The sequence below is a fragment of the Marmota marmota genome, unplaced genomic scaffold (assembly GCF_001458135.2).
Source record: "Marmota marmota marmota unplaced genomic scaffold, marMar, whole genome shotgun sequence".
NCBI classification, from domain to species: Eukaryota; Metazoa; Chordata; class Mammalia; order Rodentia; family Sciuridae; genus Marmota; species Marmota marmota.
In genome coordinates, this window is record NW_026000057.1 from 37,604,637 (window position 1) to 37,621,734 (window position 17,098).

Genomic DNA, 17,098 nt, shown 5'->3' on the forward strand with positions numbered 1-17,098 from the left:
GTACGTGCTCTATTCTCAAAGCACATAAGTTAATTTTTAGAAAGAGAGACAGCCATGTTTTTTCTTTTTCAATCAGGCAAAATAAATATCTTGTGAGTTACTGGCTTTGGTACATCTCTGGATGATTGGTGCCCTCTGGCTTCCCTTCTTCTCCTTATTTATTTCTGCTTCTTCCTATTCCCAGGGGAACTGTTCTTTCTTCTCCTATTCATTCTTGCAAAGCTTCTAGAAAGCTTTCCCTAATTCCTCTCTTCCTCTGGTCTAAGGTAGATCTGCTCCCCCCCCTCCTGCTCTTTTTCAAGTTTTGATGTGTTTTTTTGTTGTAATAGAGTTGGTCTGTGTATCTTATCTTACCTCTGAATAAACTTCGCCATATTGTTAAGTACATACAATGTTTGGAAAATTTGTGAGTGATCGATATGTCATTCTGGAAAAACCTACATCCATCTCTTGGTGTCCACTGATAAATACCTTTTCTATGCATTTCTCTCCTATTCTGTAGTTTCCCGTTTCCATTTTCCTTCTTAACACTTCCTTCTAGATGCCTCTTCACACTACCGAACCAAACTTTTCGCCTTTCCTCTTCAACATGTTCAACCTTCTGAGCTCTAGTAGAGGCAGCTAGATGTGACACTCACACATTCTAGAAATCATTACTCCTGAATACCATTCCCAAGTCTCCCTTCTTACTGGAATTACAGGCAGAAGAAATGGCATGAGCCTCAAACAGGAAAAGGGGCCTTGGTATGTTGAGGACTAGGGTCACAGCAGAGTTGAGGAAAGGGGGTAACAGCAGTTACTGCCATGGGATACAGACTCGGCCTCCCCTGTTAAGTTACAATGAATGACCATTTAATTAAGAAAAAAGTTAGGGGACGAATCATGAAAGACGTCTCATTTCGCGTTTTTCCTCTCCTTTGCAGAACTTGAAAGTCTCTTCACAGACTAATTTCTTATCTCGAGCGTGGTGGTTCCCCATCTTTTATTTTTTTGAAAAAAATGTACAAGGCTCAATTCCTTGCTGCTTCTCCTGGCCACTGTCTTGGCCTCCTGGCTGCTTCAAGTCATCATGCAAAAAGTATTCACGGGTCCAAAAGATTGGTGAGGATAACGAGAAGTCTACCTGAGGATCCAGAGGCACCAGCTCTTACACCAAAAGAGTTTTCATGCTGCAACCAAAGGTATAGCTTTGTTTTTATTTTAGGAAAACAGACTGGTAAATGAAGATGTGGACCAAATTTTGTGTAAATGATTGGAAAGATGAACAAAGTATTACTTTTTGACTGTTTTCTTTTTTAATTCAGCCTGAGAAAGATATATTTTCCTGCAGCTCTTCATTCATTGGAGACAAGCCCCCATCCTGGGATTTTACTAGTGAGCTTGTTAAAGAGGTGCCAAAGAACATATTACCCATTTTCTTATTCTTTCGCCACTAAAATCTTCTACTTCAGCATTCTTTCAGGATATTTTTTTCCTCCCAGGGTCAGAAGAATTTGTTAATGTTTTGAATAAAATGTCTGGATGTATACAGCCACTGTGTAAATAGAGTAGCCTAATGTTGAAAGTAGTTTTTAGCATTAGGCTTCGGGGGGTGGGCAGTCCACGGCTGTGAGTCACATTTGGGTGCACTTTTGCTTCTACCCTGTCGCAGGGAAGGTTGGGGGGAGTCTAGGAATGTGCTCTGCTGCTACCACCCTATACACTATGTATCACTTTTAGTCCTATGTTTTTAACTGACAATTTTATCTTTTTTATTTTAAAAGGTGATCCAAGGAAATATGAAAGTATTTGACACACCCACAGATTTTACACATGTGTAAATATTTCACTTTAAAATATCTATGGCAGATACACAGGAAGCAGGGGGTTCCTTCTGCTAAGGAATGGCCCTCATGCACACACTTAGATGCAGCCTGACTGGCAGATTTGCATCTGGGACCCCAGGGATGTCAACTGCGCCAGCACAGGCTGGAAACATGCGTGTGTGAACAGGTGCTCACACCCCTTGGGGAACAAGTATGTATTTCCCTTCCAGCTCAGGTGCTGGGGTAAAGTCTGTTTTAAGGTTCCTAATTGGGACCCCAAAAGATATCTGGGCACATTTCATTAAAAATTATTTCTTCCTAGTTGCATTGTACTTTATGGAAAAAAAAAAAAAAAACAAGACAGAGCCTGAAGGTTTAATGTACCTTTGCCTTTTATCAACAGCCTCAGCTCCCATATACTCTTCCTGACGACATGTACCACCACTGAGTAATTTGACTTTTACCCTGTGAAAATTAATACATGGTGCTGTACTTTAATATGCTTTTGGAATCAACTTGTTAGACAGGCACAGCTACATGGAAAAAGGGGGATAATTGTTTCTAAATTTCATTGAGGTGATGCAAAACAGGTGGATTTTAAAAATCTGATCAGACTTAATACTATCAGATTTAGTGCTTTATTTACTGCTATTGAAATTTTTGGATAATTCTTGGCTTAAATTCTTAACTAATTAAAGGTCAATTTGTAAGACTTCTAGTAAACTTAGAAAACATTCTATGAGGGCAGAGGTAGGAGAGGCCAGTAGATTGGGATGAGGCAGTTACATGTGTATTAAAGATGAAATTTCCTCTTACATGGGAAACATCCCTAAATTTATCATTACACACTAGTCAGCCTTGATTATACAAAATTGGCCATTAAATTGCTTGAGAAAAGCACAATATAGATCTGTTCAGAGAGGTCACATCATCCTTTGGTGCTAAAATTCTGTGTAGTTTTCAGAGTGTTTTTTTTTTCCCCTCCTCTATGTAATAGAAGAATTACTAAAGGAAAAGTGGTTGAATTCAAAGACCAGGAGAAGGCTCTCTAATCTGGTTATTTTAAATAAGAATTAAAACCTTAAACATCTTGGCAGATTTTGAAACACAAGGATTTTTTTTCCAGTATTTTTATTATAGAAAATGATAATAAACATATGCCTTGTGTGTTTAGACATCATTCTATGTAATTTTTGCTCAAGTGTATCTATTAAATATTGCCAATTGTAATAGCACAAGGTGTTCCGCTTGAAAACACTGATTTTTAATTCCATTGTCTGATTAGGAGGAAAATCATCAGACACTAAAGCCTGGATACTGCTCCCTGAGCCTCTAATTCAAATAAAACAATCTAATATTCCTTAGAGCCTCACTCATCTGTGTCTTGGATAACCCACTTTTCTCCAATTGAATAAGAAAAAGTGCTTAAGCTTTAAAAATCCTTATGTATTGATTATTGGACACCTTTGAAACAGTAAGCCTTGCACTTATATCAAGTAATTCACTTTTTAAAAAAATAATATCATCACCTTCTCAAGAACTTTATAAACACCCATGACCCAGGGTGTGGACACTACTGCTCCCATGTAGTCTACACAAGATGTGTCATAGCTTTCTGACAGGTGCTGATTGAAAATAAGGGGTGGGGGTCGTTCAAAGATTCAAGATGGGAAAAGAAGAGAAATAGTGAAACTCATTGACATGTGGGAAAGCAAACATGGGATTTACCCCAACATGCTACTCTGAGATAGATAGAAAACAAACAATTATGATCTTGTGAAACAGCAAATTTTTGCAACATCTTTTCTTTGCCAGTGAAGATTCACATCTTATCCATTATCCATGTTTTTGTAAGCCTGTGCTCCTGTTGAAACCTTTTCTTGTAATTTACTCCCTCTATGAAATAGCTATAATAGATAATGCCTATAAATTATGCTATATCTTTTCCTGAATTATTTCCAATGGAAATGAAGCTCTCTCAGATTCTAGTTTTCAAGCTCCTCCACTAGATCTGAAAAGAAAGCATTCTTCCCCCAGTTCCATCTGAATAAATGACAAATTTGTCATTTAATTAACCGGCATCTTGGGAAACAAGTTTTGCTGTGGAAGACAGGCTATTTGGAGAGTAAGCTTGAAAGCTGTTTTGTGGGTGACGTGGCATTAGGGTCACTAGGGGTTTTTGCTGTATTACCAGCGCCCCCTTGTGGCCATAGGTTGTATGTCTTGGAAAGCAGAGGTCACTTTCTAGTGTGTATTTTTGTTTTTAAAGGCATTTGTTTTTCAATTTTTGCCAACTGAAACTATGGGGGAAAAGTTATTTTAGAGACATTTCAAGCCCTTCCCACTTGTAAAATGTGCTCAGATTATAGGAAGCTGCAATTTGAATCTTTCATCCATATGATCAAAGAAAATTTGCAGACCATTTTTACCTCTAGCTACACAATCATTAATGTCTCCCTTTATAATTACCTACACTTTGTTTACTTTGAAACCCCAAGTCAGCTGTCTTTCTTATTTTTTAAAATTTACATGCTCAAACTCATAAGTTTCCTTTGTATTTGAAAGCTCACATCCTGTTCCTTGAATATTTTGAACATTTCATTTATTGTTGTTGTTTCAATTTTGTACTGTAAAACTGATTAAACACTTAAGCCGGTCTTAACGCACTCACCTCTGTAGTGTAAGGAAGTGTGAGAAGGAATTTCTTAATAAATGAGTTTACATCTTTTAAATCAAGCCTATTATAAGTTATGTGTAATGTGTTGAAGGCTTTTCTGTTTTTATGTATAAAGATTCCTCATATTTGTGTTTTTAATGTCATTGTGTTGCAATAATTTAACTCCTTTGACTCAGTTGCTGAAAATATTGCTTTTACGAAGAAGTGCTCTTGACTTCATTATCCAAACACTGCAAATCATGTCAAAGGTACCCAAAGATAAGTCTTTACAAATAGACACCTTGTAAGTTCTGAGTTATTTTTACTTAATAACTATATTTGTGTTCTAAATGAATCATGAAAGAAGAGTGCTGTCTTGTGGAATTATTTTAAATTGTCCTTTAAAAGAAAAACTATAAACATAAGCTAATCTAGTTGCCAAGTTGGAATTTATTATTTAATTTACCTCCTATGCAATGATTAATGCTGCAAAATGTATGGTTATGTTACAGTATATTCACAAAAGAAATATTATTACAAGGTTTTTAGGGGTAGCCAGTTGCATTCTTTTGGAAATTTACTGTACTATTTCAATGTGTTAAGTGCCTTGTTGTAAAGTAAAATTTTAAGTCTAGAACTCATTATTTTTCCTGACCTATATTTTCATTATGATATCTACTGTATGCTATTGAATAGTTTATTAATCAAATATGTAAATTTCAGAAACTGTTGTCTCCTACCCACCAGTACCTTAATCATTGATCTATCATATGAGATTTGAATTCAGGTTCTTTTTTTTTTTCTTTTTCCTTTTTTCTTTCCTTCTTTTTCTTTTTTTTTTTTAATGAGAGGAAATTTTTGTTGTTGTTGTTTAGAAATATTTTCCATGCTTGTGCTTTTGTATTTGTAAAAACAACAAAAAAAAAACATTTCAGGAGGAATTTAGAAGTTATAACTACTGTTTATACTTCTAAAAGTACCGTCTTACATTTACATTTTAAGTGCCTAATTGTTAGTTAAACTAATTTATGTTTCTATTCAAAAGAGGGTTTGTGTACTTGGTTTTTAATCCCTTTGGTTTTGCTTTAAAGAGCCTATACTTTGTATTTATCCAATAAACCACAGTGACATCAACAGTCTTTTCAAAATTAGTATTACTGTTTCTTTCAATTTAACAGAATGTGTTCTCTTATATTTATTTAGTAGTAAAGTACTTCATAAAACCACCAGAGGGTTATTTTCTTCTAGCACTATTTTAAAAATAAGGTGACAACCTCCAGTTAATGGAACCATGAGTCAACTAACTGCACAGTATTATTTTTCCTGCCGTTAAATTTAAAATAGAAAATAAGGTACAGCAATATAAGTTCATTTATGGAAAAAAATTAGTTACATGCTCTATGATTCTGATTTTCTGTTTACAAATGGGCAAAAATCATTAATTCTTTAAAGAAAGCAAGAGTCCTGTCACTCATTTCTGAAAGAAATGTCTCCTTGTGCCTCCACCAAGGGATCTGAGGTCAGTGCCCTCTGAATTCCTTAGTCTTTGCCAAAGCAGGTTGCAGGGTGTTATTTTTAGACCCCTTGATGAATGATGAGACCATGACCCCCCACCCAAAAGTAAAAGTTAGTGAAAGTAGTTCAGTGGGTCAAAGGGAGTAGGATAAGATACTGAGGTTCAAAGATCAGGGATTATTGAATATAGATATTATCTGGAAATGATAGAGAAAAGTAAAGTTTTTCCACCACATCCACCCAGGCCTGGGATGGAAAGCTCATCATGCCTAAGTCCTGTCCTTTTTGAAACATTGCATGCTGATTTTGCTGACCACGGCCCCAGACTGCCCTTATGCCCTTGTCTAGAATGTGTTGTACGAGAGGCTAATGTGAACTCTTGCTCATCATACAGGGGACCAGGCAGCTCTTATTAATTGGTGGATTCATTCTGGGTTCCATTGTTCTCTTTATATGAAAACTTTTGATGCCCCTCCTATGAGAGGGTAAAAATCTCTAGACATTTTTAAAAATGGCAATTCTCTTTTTTAAGCTAATTCCAGTTAACGAATCAGTAGGCAACTCTACACCCAGTTAAAGTGGCATTTTGAATCATAATAATTGTGAGTAAGATTTGTAAGTAATAACTACTTTAAAACAAAAATAAGAATGATTGGTAGGACCTGGGTATGGTGGAGCATGGCTGTAATCCCAGTGACTCCAGAGGCTGAAGCAGGAGGATCTCAAGCAATTTAGCCACACCCTGTCTCAAATTTTTAAAAATAAACAAAAAGGATTGGGGAATCTAGCTCAGTGGAAAAGCACTCCTGAGTTCAGTCCCCAGTACCAAAAAGTAAAAAAGAATGGTTGACAGGAAAAATTGATCACCACGCATGCATGGTTGAGACTTCACAGTTGATTTTACAATTAGAGTGTGGTGGTGTGTTCAAGTCTTGACCAGTGTTGGACATGCTAAGAGTAAGTAATAAAAGACTTTAGCTAGTATCACTGAGAGGTACTACCTCCATCCCATCCCCACCATGTTTGAAGATGGAAAAGCAACATCTATATGCATGCTTTATCTATGGATATAGATTTTTAGGTTAAAGACGCTTACATCTTGAACTCAGAAAGAGCCTTCATTCGATCTGAATGATAATGTCATGCTATTTAGAGGGGATTGCAAGTTTTGATGATATTTCATCTTCTTCAATATTTTTAATCTCCTCCTGAGAGATAGGAACATAGGAACTAAACTTGTTCACTAGCTTCTTGAGTACCACTGTGTGTCATACCAGAGCTGCTGATAAATACAATTCCTGACATCAAGAGGTGAATGTCTGCAATGTAAAATTCACCTATAACTAAGTTAGAACTTTAAAAAATTAAATTACTGGCTGGGCATAGTGGCACACACCTGTAATCCCAGCTTCTCAGAAGGCTGAGGCAGGAGGATCACAGATTTGAGGCTAGCCTTAGCAATTTAGGGTGACCCTGCATCAAAAAGGGCTGGTTTTAGCTTAGTAGTAGAGTACCCCTGGGTTTAATCCCCAGTACTACAAAACAGCAACAAGAACAGCAAACCTCAATTGCATAAAATATGGTATCTTGGGTTTGCAAGATTAAGAAAACATTGGGGAGGGCCTTGATGACTAGGTATTCTGAAGAACTGGAAGCCGATTACTTTTTGGATACATTGCCACTTATTTTGCCATTTTTGTTTTCTATTTACTATTTTAGCAGAACTGCAGTAGAATAGTAAGGTTTTACTTACTATTTGAGATACCAGGTTTTATTTCATCTAAATGCTGGGAGAAGCAACCAGCTATGGGCCCTGAGCATTTATACCAACACATTTTTTTGCTGAGTCTGCCAAGAGTGCATGACCCTGATGATTGTTACCCAGGCTGTTGTGCTTGCAGCAATCCATCTTGAGGGATTAGGTAGCATATTGCCCAAAATAAAGAGGCTTGTTTCTGTTTAATGCAATAAAATCCCAAACTCAGTGTTCCTCTACTGATTGGCAAACCCACTACATGTGTGGCATCTCTCTTGATCCCTCCAAGTCACCTCTCTCCATGGGATTTGGGGAACAAGGGAATTCAAAGCAACCATGCTGACATTTCAGCTACTGCTGTGCTGAGTTACGAAGTCCTTTGTCTATGACCTAGGAGTCTTGTTGTATCTTCTCCCAGTACCCATGAAAAAGGAATAGGTAAGTAAAGTCATAGAAGCTTCACAAATCTTAACACCTAACATTTCATTTTCTTCTAATAAAGTACATAAGAATATCAGAAGTGTAAAACTGGGTTGCTCACTAATGTAAATTAGAACAGTAATGGATTAGGTGCTACCATGAGTACATACGTAGTGCACATTTAATTCATGTGGCATGTTTTATAAGGCGCAGCATTTTACAGTTCATGCTTGACATACATTCTTTCATCTTCATAAAACCTTATGAAGTAAGTGAGGAAAGAGGTGGTGACCCCATTTCAAGAGATGAAAGGGTTCATAAGTGTTGGAGCTGAAACTTGAGTTTTGTTTTCACTGAAGATAACTAATTGCCTCCCTGTCATAATTACACTCTCACAGTTTGTTTCTTGCAATTCAATTTTCCACATTTCAAAAGGGAGAAAGCTGGCTCCCAATTCAAAAGGGCCTTGAGCACAAGAGAATTTGCACGTGTTTTGAGTTCATAAGCTTGTTAGTATAAAGAAAATTCATTGTCAGTGAAATTTAATGTCACCAATTCAAGCTTCTATTTCCAAAGGGCTTATTCTACCTACCTTTCCCATATTTTACACACTGATAACCTGAATTGTGTTGTTCTGTCTCCCCAGAAACTTCCAGAAATATGAGTGATGCATTCCTGATGTGGAATTTTTTTTTTCTAATAAAACAGTTGATTCAGTAAAATAATCTATCTCACTCTATCCCTGCTGCCTTGGACTATGGAAAGAATGGTCACTTTGCCCCAGTGTCAAGTCTGATCCATCACAGTAGAGCCATGTGTCTGTTACCATATTGTACTAGCAACAAAGTTTCCATATTTCAGCAGTAACTAACCAGTGAGCTGACTTTTGAATTAGGGAGGTAGTAAAAATAAGTGTCTAAAAGTTATTTTGATAAATAACAACCTTTTAAAGAAAAGTGTTGAGAAACCTGCTGCTGAAACTATTTAAAATGAAATTGACTGGGCTGGGTGGGTAGCTCAGTGGTAAAACACTTTCCTCGCATGTGTGAGACCCTGACTTCAGTCCCTGGCATTGGAGTCGGGAGGGAGGAAGGCAGGCAGGCAGGAAAAAGGATTGACATAAGATGACAACAACACCACCACACAGAAAGCAATGACTTTTTGAGTTGGTTCTAACAAATGACAAACCTCTGATTTGGGTATGTTACTATTGATTGTGCAGAAATAAAAAGGGTTATAAGAGAACAGTGAACAATTTATAGTAACAAACAGGACATTCTAGATGGAATGGACACATTTGTAGAAACAAAATCTATCAATACTGAATCAGGAAGAAATAGAAAATTTGAATACATCTATAACTACTATTATGGTTTGGATGTGAGGTGTCCCTGAAAAGCTCACGTGTGAGATAATGCAAGAAGGTTCAGAGGACAAATGATTGAGTTTTTAGAGTCTTAACTCAATCAGTGATCTAATCCCCTGATGGGATTAATTGAATGGTAACTGTAGGTGGGTAGGGTGTGGCTGGAGGAAGTGGGCATTGAAAGGTACCATTTTTTTATCTGGTGAGTGGAATCTATCTCTTTGCTTTCTGACCATCATGTGAGCTCTTCCCTCCACCACACTTCCATCACGATGTTCAGCCTCACCTCAAGCCCTGAGGAATAGAGCTGGCTGTCTGTGCACTGACACCTCTGAAACCCTGAGCCCTCAATAAACTTTTCCTCCTACAATTGTTCTGGTCAGATCTTTTAGTCACCACAGTGAAAAAGCTGGCTAAAACAAACACTGAAGAGTTTGAACCAGTAGCCAAAAACTTCCCAGCAAAGAAAAACCCCAAACCATAGTTTCATTTGTCAATTCCACCAAACGTTTAAAGAGGAATTAATATGAATCTTCAAACTCCTCCAGAAAATTAAAGGGTAGAGAACACTTCCAAACTCATTTTAAGAGTTCAGAATTATTCTATATTAAAGCCAATAAAGATACTACTTTTTAAAAACTTCAGATTATCCCATATAAATACTAACACAAAACTCTCAACAAAATACTAGCAATCTGAATTCAGGATATATTGAAAGGAGTAGATACATAGCCAAGTGGGATTTATTCCTGGAGTTACAAGGAAGATTCAACATATCAAAATCAATCAATGTAATACATTAACAGAATGAAGTAAGAAAAAACACAGTCATCTCAGTTGATGCAGAAAAAAATTTCTTACAAAATTTAACAATCTTTTATGATTAAAAACACTAAACCAGGAATAAACAGAAACAATTTCAACACAATAAAGGTCATACATGAAAAAGGTGTGGCTGACATTATACTCAGTGTAGACTGAGGGCTTTTCCTCTTAAACAAGAACAAGATAAGAAAGTCCACTTCACTTTGTTTCAGCATAGTATTGGAAGTTCCAACCAGAGTAATTAATCAAGAAAAAGGAATAAAAACATTGAAATTCAAAGGGAAGAAGTAAAATTAACTTTGCAAATGGCATGCTCTTAGTACTTGGAGTTTCCTCTGTGTGGAAGTCTCCTCCTGGACATCTACAGGCCTTCCTGTGGGTGATCAGCTCTCTATTCCAGAGAGAACTTTCCTGAACTGCCTATATAAGATAGCAACTCTCGCTGGGCACGGTGGTGCACACCTCTAATCCCAGTGGCTTAGGATGCTGAGGCAGGAGGAACCAAGTTTAAAGCTAGCCTCAGCAAAAAGGTGGGCACTCAGCAACTCAGTTGAGACCCTGTCTCTAAGTAAAATACAAAATAGGGCTGGGGATGTGACACAGTGGTCAAGTGCCCCTGAGTTCAATCCCCAGTACTCCCAGCAAAAAAGAAAAAGATGGCAACTCTCCCCAGCACACAGAGCATTCCTGCGTCTCCTTTTTATGCCTTATTTCGCCCATAATATTGCCAACTGATACATTAAACATTCATTCACCTGTCATCTGTCTTCTCCTACTTAAGCTCCTTGAAGAACAAGCACTTATTTTTGTTCACATAATATCCCCAGTGCCGAGAACAGTTTGTGATAATTGGGGCTCAGTATATGTGCATCAATGAACGATTCCATTCAATGAAATACCAGACAGTGGTTAAAAGGACATGAAGATTCTCAAAATACACTGAAATCAATGAAAAAGGGCAGTTGATGAACCCAAAGCTAAGAAATCTGAAAGGATATATTATACTTTTCATTAGGGTGGTATACTTTTCATTCTGCAGAGATAGAAGGTCAAAGTTGTGTGTGTGTGTGTGTGTGTGTGTGTGTGTTCACTTTGTTTTATATTTCAACGTATTAGAAATGTGCCAATTCTTCTTGGTATTCTACTGAAATAATCAAACATTTAAATATCTATATAGATATTTTTCCTAATAGCAAAACACCTGAAAATAGGGTCAACAACCAAGAATCCAGTAAATTTTGAAATAGTCTTAAACAACAGCCTAAACTTTTTACAAATGATCTAGCCAAAAGGCCAAGAAGCAATGGATGAGATAATTTAAAATCCATATATCAGCAAATAATAGCCTGCAGACTAAACCCAGATGCTCCCTCTTGTTAAAGGTTTTCCTGGAGTAGAGCCATGCTCATTTTTTTCCTTATTGTCAACGGTTGATTTCCTGCACCCACAGTGTTGTGGAGTTCACAGACCATAATGGCCCACAAAGCTCAAAATATTTTCTTTCTGGCCCTTTCCAAGAAAAGGGTGCTGATCTCTACACAACAATATAGAAGTTTCAAACAATTTGTGGGAGAACAACATGGGAAATATTCATGATATCTCTTTATTCACATATTAACAGATATATAAACATTTTAAATGAAATATTTGTAATGATTAAATATATGCATTCCAGACTAGAAATATGTATGCATATTAAGTTACAAAGATTCCCCTTGTATGGTAAGAATAAAAAGATGAGATTATTTCCTACTTTAAAATGTTCTGTATATTCAATTTTTCTACAAAAACTTAATATTTTAAAAATCAGAGTGAAATATTTACTTTAAAATATCTAGTTTTCTGGAGTGTCCCTGAGACACTTCAATCTGTTTGTTACATTTCACAATGTTGTACACATCCTTTAGTTAATAATAAAGTTATATTTTTAAAAAGTTAAATTGTGGGGCTTTACTATTGTCTTCAATGTAACTAAAGAGTATTAAAGTCACCTAAGGAATAAATGCGAACTGAAGTTGACTGTAGTTTATGTGACACGAATGATAACGATTTCTTAAAGTTCAAAATGAGCCCCAGGTATATTTTATTGAAAAATAAACCTAATTTGAACCTTAAATTTAAGTGAATGAATAAAATATCAGTTTTCTTCGAATATGTTCTTGCCTAAAGAATAGGTAAATTTTCAATGTCCTTTCTAAAATGTGAGTCTTAACAACACTTGGAAAAGAACCTTCATAATTAGGCACAGGGCCAAGTCTCATCTCTGGAACCAGGAAGTAGCAGCCCTGTGCTAGCTTTGTTGAAGCAACTGGCTTATATTTTACCTTGTATATACTATTTTTTCAATTTGATTGGCTAAGCATGTTATTTTAACCAAAGGCCAGATTCAACGTGCTGCAAATCCACATAAGCAGGAGAATGTTAGGGACTGGAGGACATAGAACATGTGTATTAAACCCCTGATTTCACCAAGTAAAAAGAACCAAAGTCAGAACTTTAATGATATGTCTGTGGCAACCCAATTAGATTTGGACAGAGGTCCCTTGTGGTTTCTATGATGGTTTCTGCATAATAAATAGGGAGAAATAGGAATTTCAGCAAGGCTTAGGTATACACAAAAATAAAATGTGGAGAATCAGTAACATTTACAACCAGGGGAATTAAGAGAATGTTATTTTTTAAGAGGAATGTATCTCTTTAATAACATTTTTTTCATTTTTCTTTATTTACATACTAAACCTCTAATTGCTATTGTCACTTTAACAACATACATGTGGGCACCCACCTCACAATAGGTACTTCTCATAAACCAAAACTACTGTCTTTTTACTTCACCATGTCTTTTTTCTCGAAAATACTGGTTTCTATTTATTATTTTTTATTTGTTTTATGGAGATATAATTTATTTATTTATAGTAAAATGCACACTTCGATTTTGACAAATGCATACACCCAAGTAACCAATATCCTGATCAAAATGTAGAATGTTCCTACCACCCCAGGAAAAGTTCTCCTATTCCTTTCCTGTCAGTCAACTTTCTGTTCTGATTTGTATCACCATAGGTTAGTTTTTCCTGCTCTAGAATTTCATATAAATGCAGTTATTCAGTATGTACTCTTTTTTGGTATGGCTTTTTTGTAATTTTTTTCAGTTGTAGATGGACACAATACCTTTATTTTATTTTTTGATTTATCTTTATGTGGTGCTGAGGATCGAATCCAGTGCCTCACATGTGCTAGGCAAGTGCTCTACCACTGAGCTACAACCCCAGCCCGGGCGTATTCACTGAGTGTATGTTTTAAGATTCATCCATGCTGTGGAGTCTACCATAGTGTACCCCTTTTTATTGGACAGGAGCAGTTTATTGAATAAATATACCAGTTTCCCTCTCTCCTGACCCCCTCTTTTGTTGTACAGCACTTGGACCATTTCTGGTTTGAAATTCAGAAAAAAAAAAATCCCAATCCTGGCACTACTTTGTCCAAATAAAAAAGTTTCAGGAATTGGCTTCTGTTACCTTTGAGATTCCACCTTCCATTAATAGACAGGTATTTCAAGGGCTCCCCTCCCTTCATGTCTTTTGCAGCTACCACAGTACATACATGTAACCAAGCGGGTAGAGGGTAATGAGGGTAATATTGAAGATGGGTAAGTGTATTAATTCAGCACTCGAAGGCATAAATGCTAAGTATAGGAAATAATGCCCTGTCCAGTCTCACAATCTGATCTCAGACATGGTTCATAAAACTTCAAGCGGTGGGGGAAAATGTCAGTGATAGCACCAATCTGTTGAATTTAAGGTATCAGGCCCAATAATAACTACTATAATTACAGCTTGTACCTAATTCACTATTAATAAAATGCTAGATATTGTGCTGATCATTTCACTTGAGCTTTATGCTTAACATAGACACATTTATTACCTCAGTTTCAGGTAAGGTACTTGGGAGGATGGAGAGTTTATATTCTTGAAGAAGTGCATAACCACACATATAAATAGAAGACATTCAGGTATATGTGAAGCAAATCATGTGAACTGAAAGGATATGAAGGTGTCAATTATTTTTATTTTGTCATTTTTTATACCTTTATTTTGTTTACTTATTTTTATGTGGTGCTGAGGATAGAATCCAGTGCCTCATACATGCAAGGCAAGCGCTCTACAGCTGAGCCACAACCCCAGCCCCTATTTTATCATTTTTATTGGTGCATTTTTATAATACATAATAGTGGGATTTGTTGTTACAGTCTCACACATGCACATGAAGGGGTTAATTTTTAAATGATCAGTGGGATTATACAACCAAGTAGTATGAATAAATAACACTTCTCCTTTTTTAGCATTTTGCAAACACTTCATAATCCATAAGCCCTCTCTGTTCGCATTCACTGACTCTGCAAGAGTGTGGTGAGTGGCATGTACCTCCCAGGGAATTACAAACCAGCTGGACAATTGTAGTTTTACAAATAGGGTAATTTAACACCACTCTTGATAACAAAATAATAAGTACTTAGATATTTTAGTTATACAGTTACCAACAGTTCTGGCCCAAATCCATGTAAATCCAGAAGGATTTCAGTGGGAAAGTGACTAGTTTAAAATGTCTAGGGGACTCAATAAAATGATTTTTTTTTGTTAAAGTTTTATCGTCTTTCTTGCTGTCTATCCCTACCCCAAAGATCTTTTTTTTTTATTGTCTTCCTATACTGTTACTGATTGTTATTGTATTTTTCTATCTAAAAAAGAGAAGATAGAGAAGGAAATATTCTTCCCCTGGCAAGAATTCCCTGAATGCAATTTGGTGAAATTCATCCCTGAGAAGCACCCTCATGTATGGGTTACCCACAGTATTAAGAGGAACAATATAGCTTCCTGCACTGATCTAGGGCTTCCACAACAAAGTGCTGAGACTGGTGGTTAAGAACAGAAAGTAATTTCCTCACAGTTCTGGATGCGGAAGTTAAAGATCAAGGCGTTGGCAGGCTTGGTTTCTTCTGCAGTCTCCATGCCTTCTTGCTGACCTCATATAGTCTTCCTCTGTGTCTCTGTCCTAGCCTCTTCTTCATACAAGGACACTAGTCATATTGGATTAACGTTCACGCATATGAACACATATGACCTCATTTTAACTTTTACCTCTGTTATCAAGCCTTTCTCCAAATACAGTCACATTCTGAGGTACTGAGGGTTAGTTCTTCAGCATATGAATTGGGGTGAAAACACACAATGCAACCCACGATACTTCCTCTCTGCCTCACAGAGCTGTTAACCTAACAAAAGTAAGTGAATATTTAGGAAAACACCATGTGTGTAGTAGTAATATCACGAGAATAAGGCTGTTAGTGTTGGTAAATGAGGTATAGCTTCAAATAGTTTAAAAATATTTGTGAATTGCTTGTAAGAAAAGACTGAGTGGCTACCACTATAGAGAGCAGGGCTATGAAAAAATGAGATCCTATGTTGAAGGTCATATCTGAAGACAGAGTTTAGATTTTAAAAATTCTTTTAGATATTAAAAGAACACGAAAAGTAATCTAACAATTAATGGCTAGTTACAGAAGATGCAAGGTGCGTTTTTGTTTTTTAGGGGGCACAACTCCAAGCTTAACTTAGGAAAAACAGGTTAAAAAAATAGTGTGAGAACAGAGTGGTCTGGAAATTTAACATATCTTACTGGAATCACTTGTTTATAGAAACAAAATAGAATGGACCATGGACGGAAGAGAGCTCATTATGCTCTGGTCACACCTTTCTAAGTGCAGGGCGATCAAACTTCTAGAGTATGGAGAAGGAAAAGGATCAAAATATTGGTCTGACAGAACAACTCTATGACCAATCTAAGAGAAACTACAGGGTTCGGTCTGTTAGAAGACGGAAAGGGAAGCACCCCCGAGCCATTATCAAGAGAGACTGAAGAAGGACTTTGTTTTTAAAATATTACGCAATTTATATTTTAAATTGCAACCTCAGCATTTCAGGTTTGGTCTAAGGCCAATCACAATACTGTCACCTTCCGCAACCGATTGCTTTTGTTTTTATATTACAAGTTCTTAAATCCTCCAAGCAAATTCTTTTTATATTCTTAGAATAAAGTATTCTGCTTGTCTCAGGTCAGACGCAGAAACAGACGCGAGAACCTGTTTGAATTTATGTATTCAGCAGACAAGATGAGGGATGCAGACGAGATGAGTGATAAACACAAACACACCACACACACACACACACACACACACACACACACACACCGGCAGTTAGTGCTTCAGTTAGTGCCTAAGGTCGTGTTGCAGCATCCTAGTTTCAGGGGCTGTCACCATCAAGCCCGACCTAAACGGGGGGTGAAACTTTGGGACAAATCAGAAGGCGCGACCAGTTCACCCGCCGACCTCCTCTCCGGGCTCCGCTCGAGCGCCGCTGATTGGAGGAGGCGGGGAGAATGTGCTGGGTGCAGCCAATCCCGGGCGCTCTCAGCTCTCCAGGCCCCGCCCCTGACCTTCCAAGGCGGAGCTGGCCGCGGGCGAGGGCGGGCGTTTGCTTACACTGAGCCTGGGTCACCTAGAGGAACTCGGTTGCTGCGGGTGCTGACGCCGGCGTGTGGAGTATGTCCTCTCGCGGGCAGCAGCAGCTCCCGGCTGACGACCCGCCCTGGACGATGCATCTTCTGCCTGCGACTCGGGGACTGCTGCGGCTGGACCCGAGCGGCGGCGCGCTGCTGCTGCTGTGCGGCCTCATCGCGCTGCTGGGCTGGATCTGGGT

The 17,098-nt window shown here is 37.5% G+C and overlaps 2 protein-coding genes across 3 annotated transcripts in view; both read left to right on the forward strand.

The window, feature by feature from the left end:
• Sgms2 (sphingomyelin synthase 2) overlaps window positions 1-5,595 on the forward strand; it is an 86,211-nt gene extending 80,616 nt beyond the window's left edge. For both annotated transcript variants that reach the window (XM_015484622.2, XM_048813707.1), the window contains one exon: window positions 924-5,595. In XM_015484622.2, coding sequence (XP_015340108.1) covers window positions 924-1,127 — 204 coding nt within the window. In that variant the 3' untranslated portion in view covers window positions 1,128-5,595. The remainder of the gene's footprint in view (window positions 1-923) is intronic.
• An 11,263-nt stretch (window positions 5,596-16,858) lies between these two features.
• The window catches only part of LOC107141375 (cytochrome P450 2U1), a 23,195-nt gene continuing 22,955 nt past the window's right edge, over window positions 16,859-17,098 (forward strand). The window contains 2 exon segments of the mRNA XM_015484623.2: window positions 16,859-17,090; window positions 17,093-17,098. The exon segment at window positions 17,093-17,098 is cut by the window's right edge and continues 367 nt beyond it. Coding sequence (XP_015340109.1) covers window positions 16,944-17,090; window positions 17,093-17,098 — 153 coding nt within the window. The 5' untranslated portion in view covers window positions 16,859-16,943.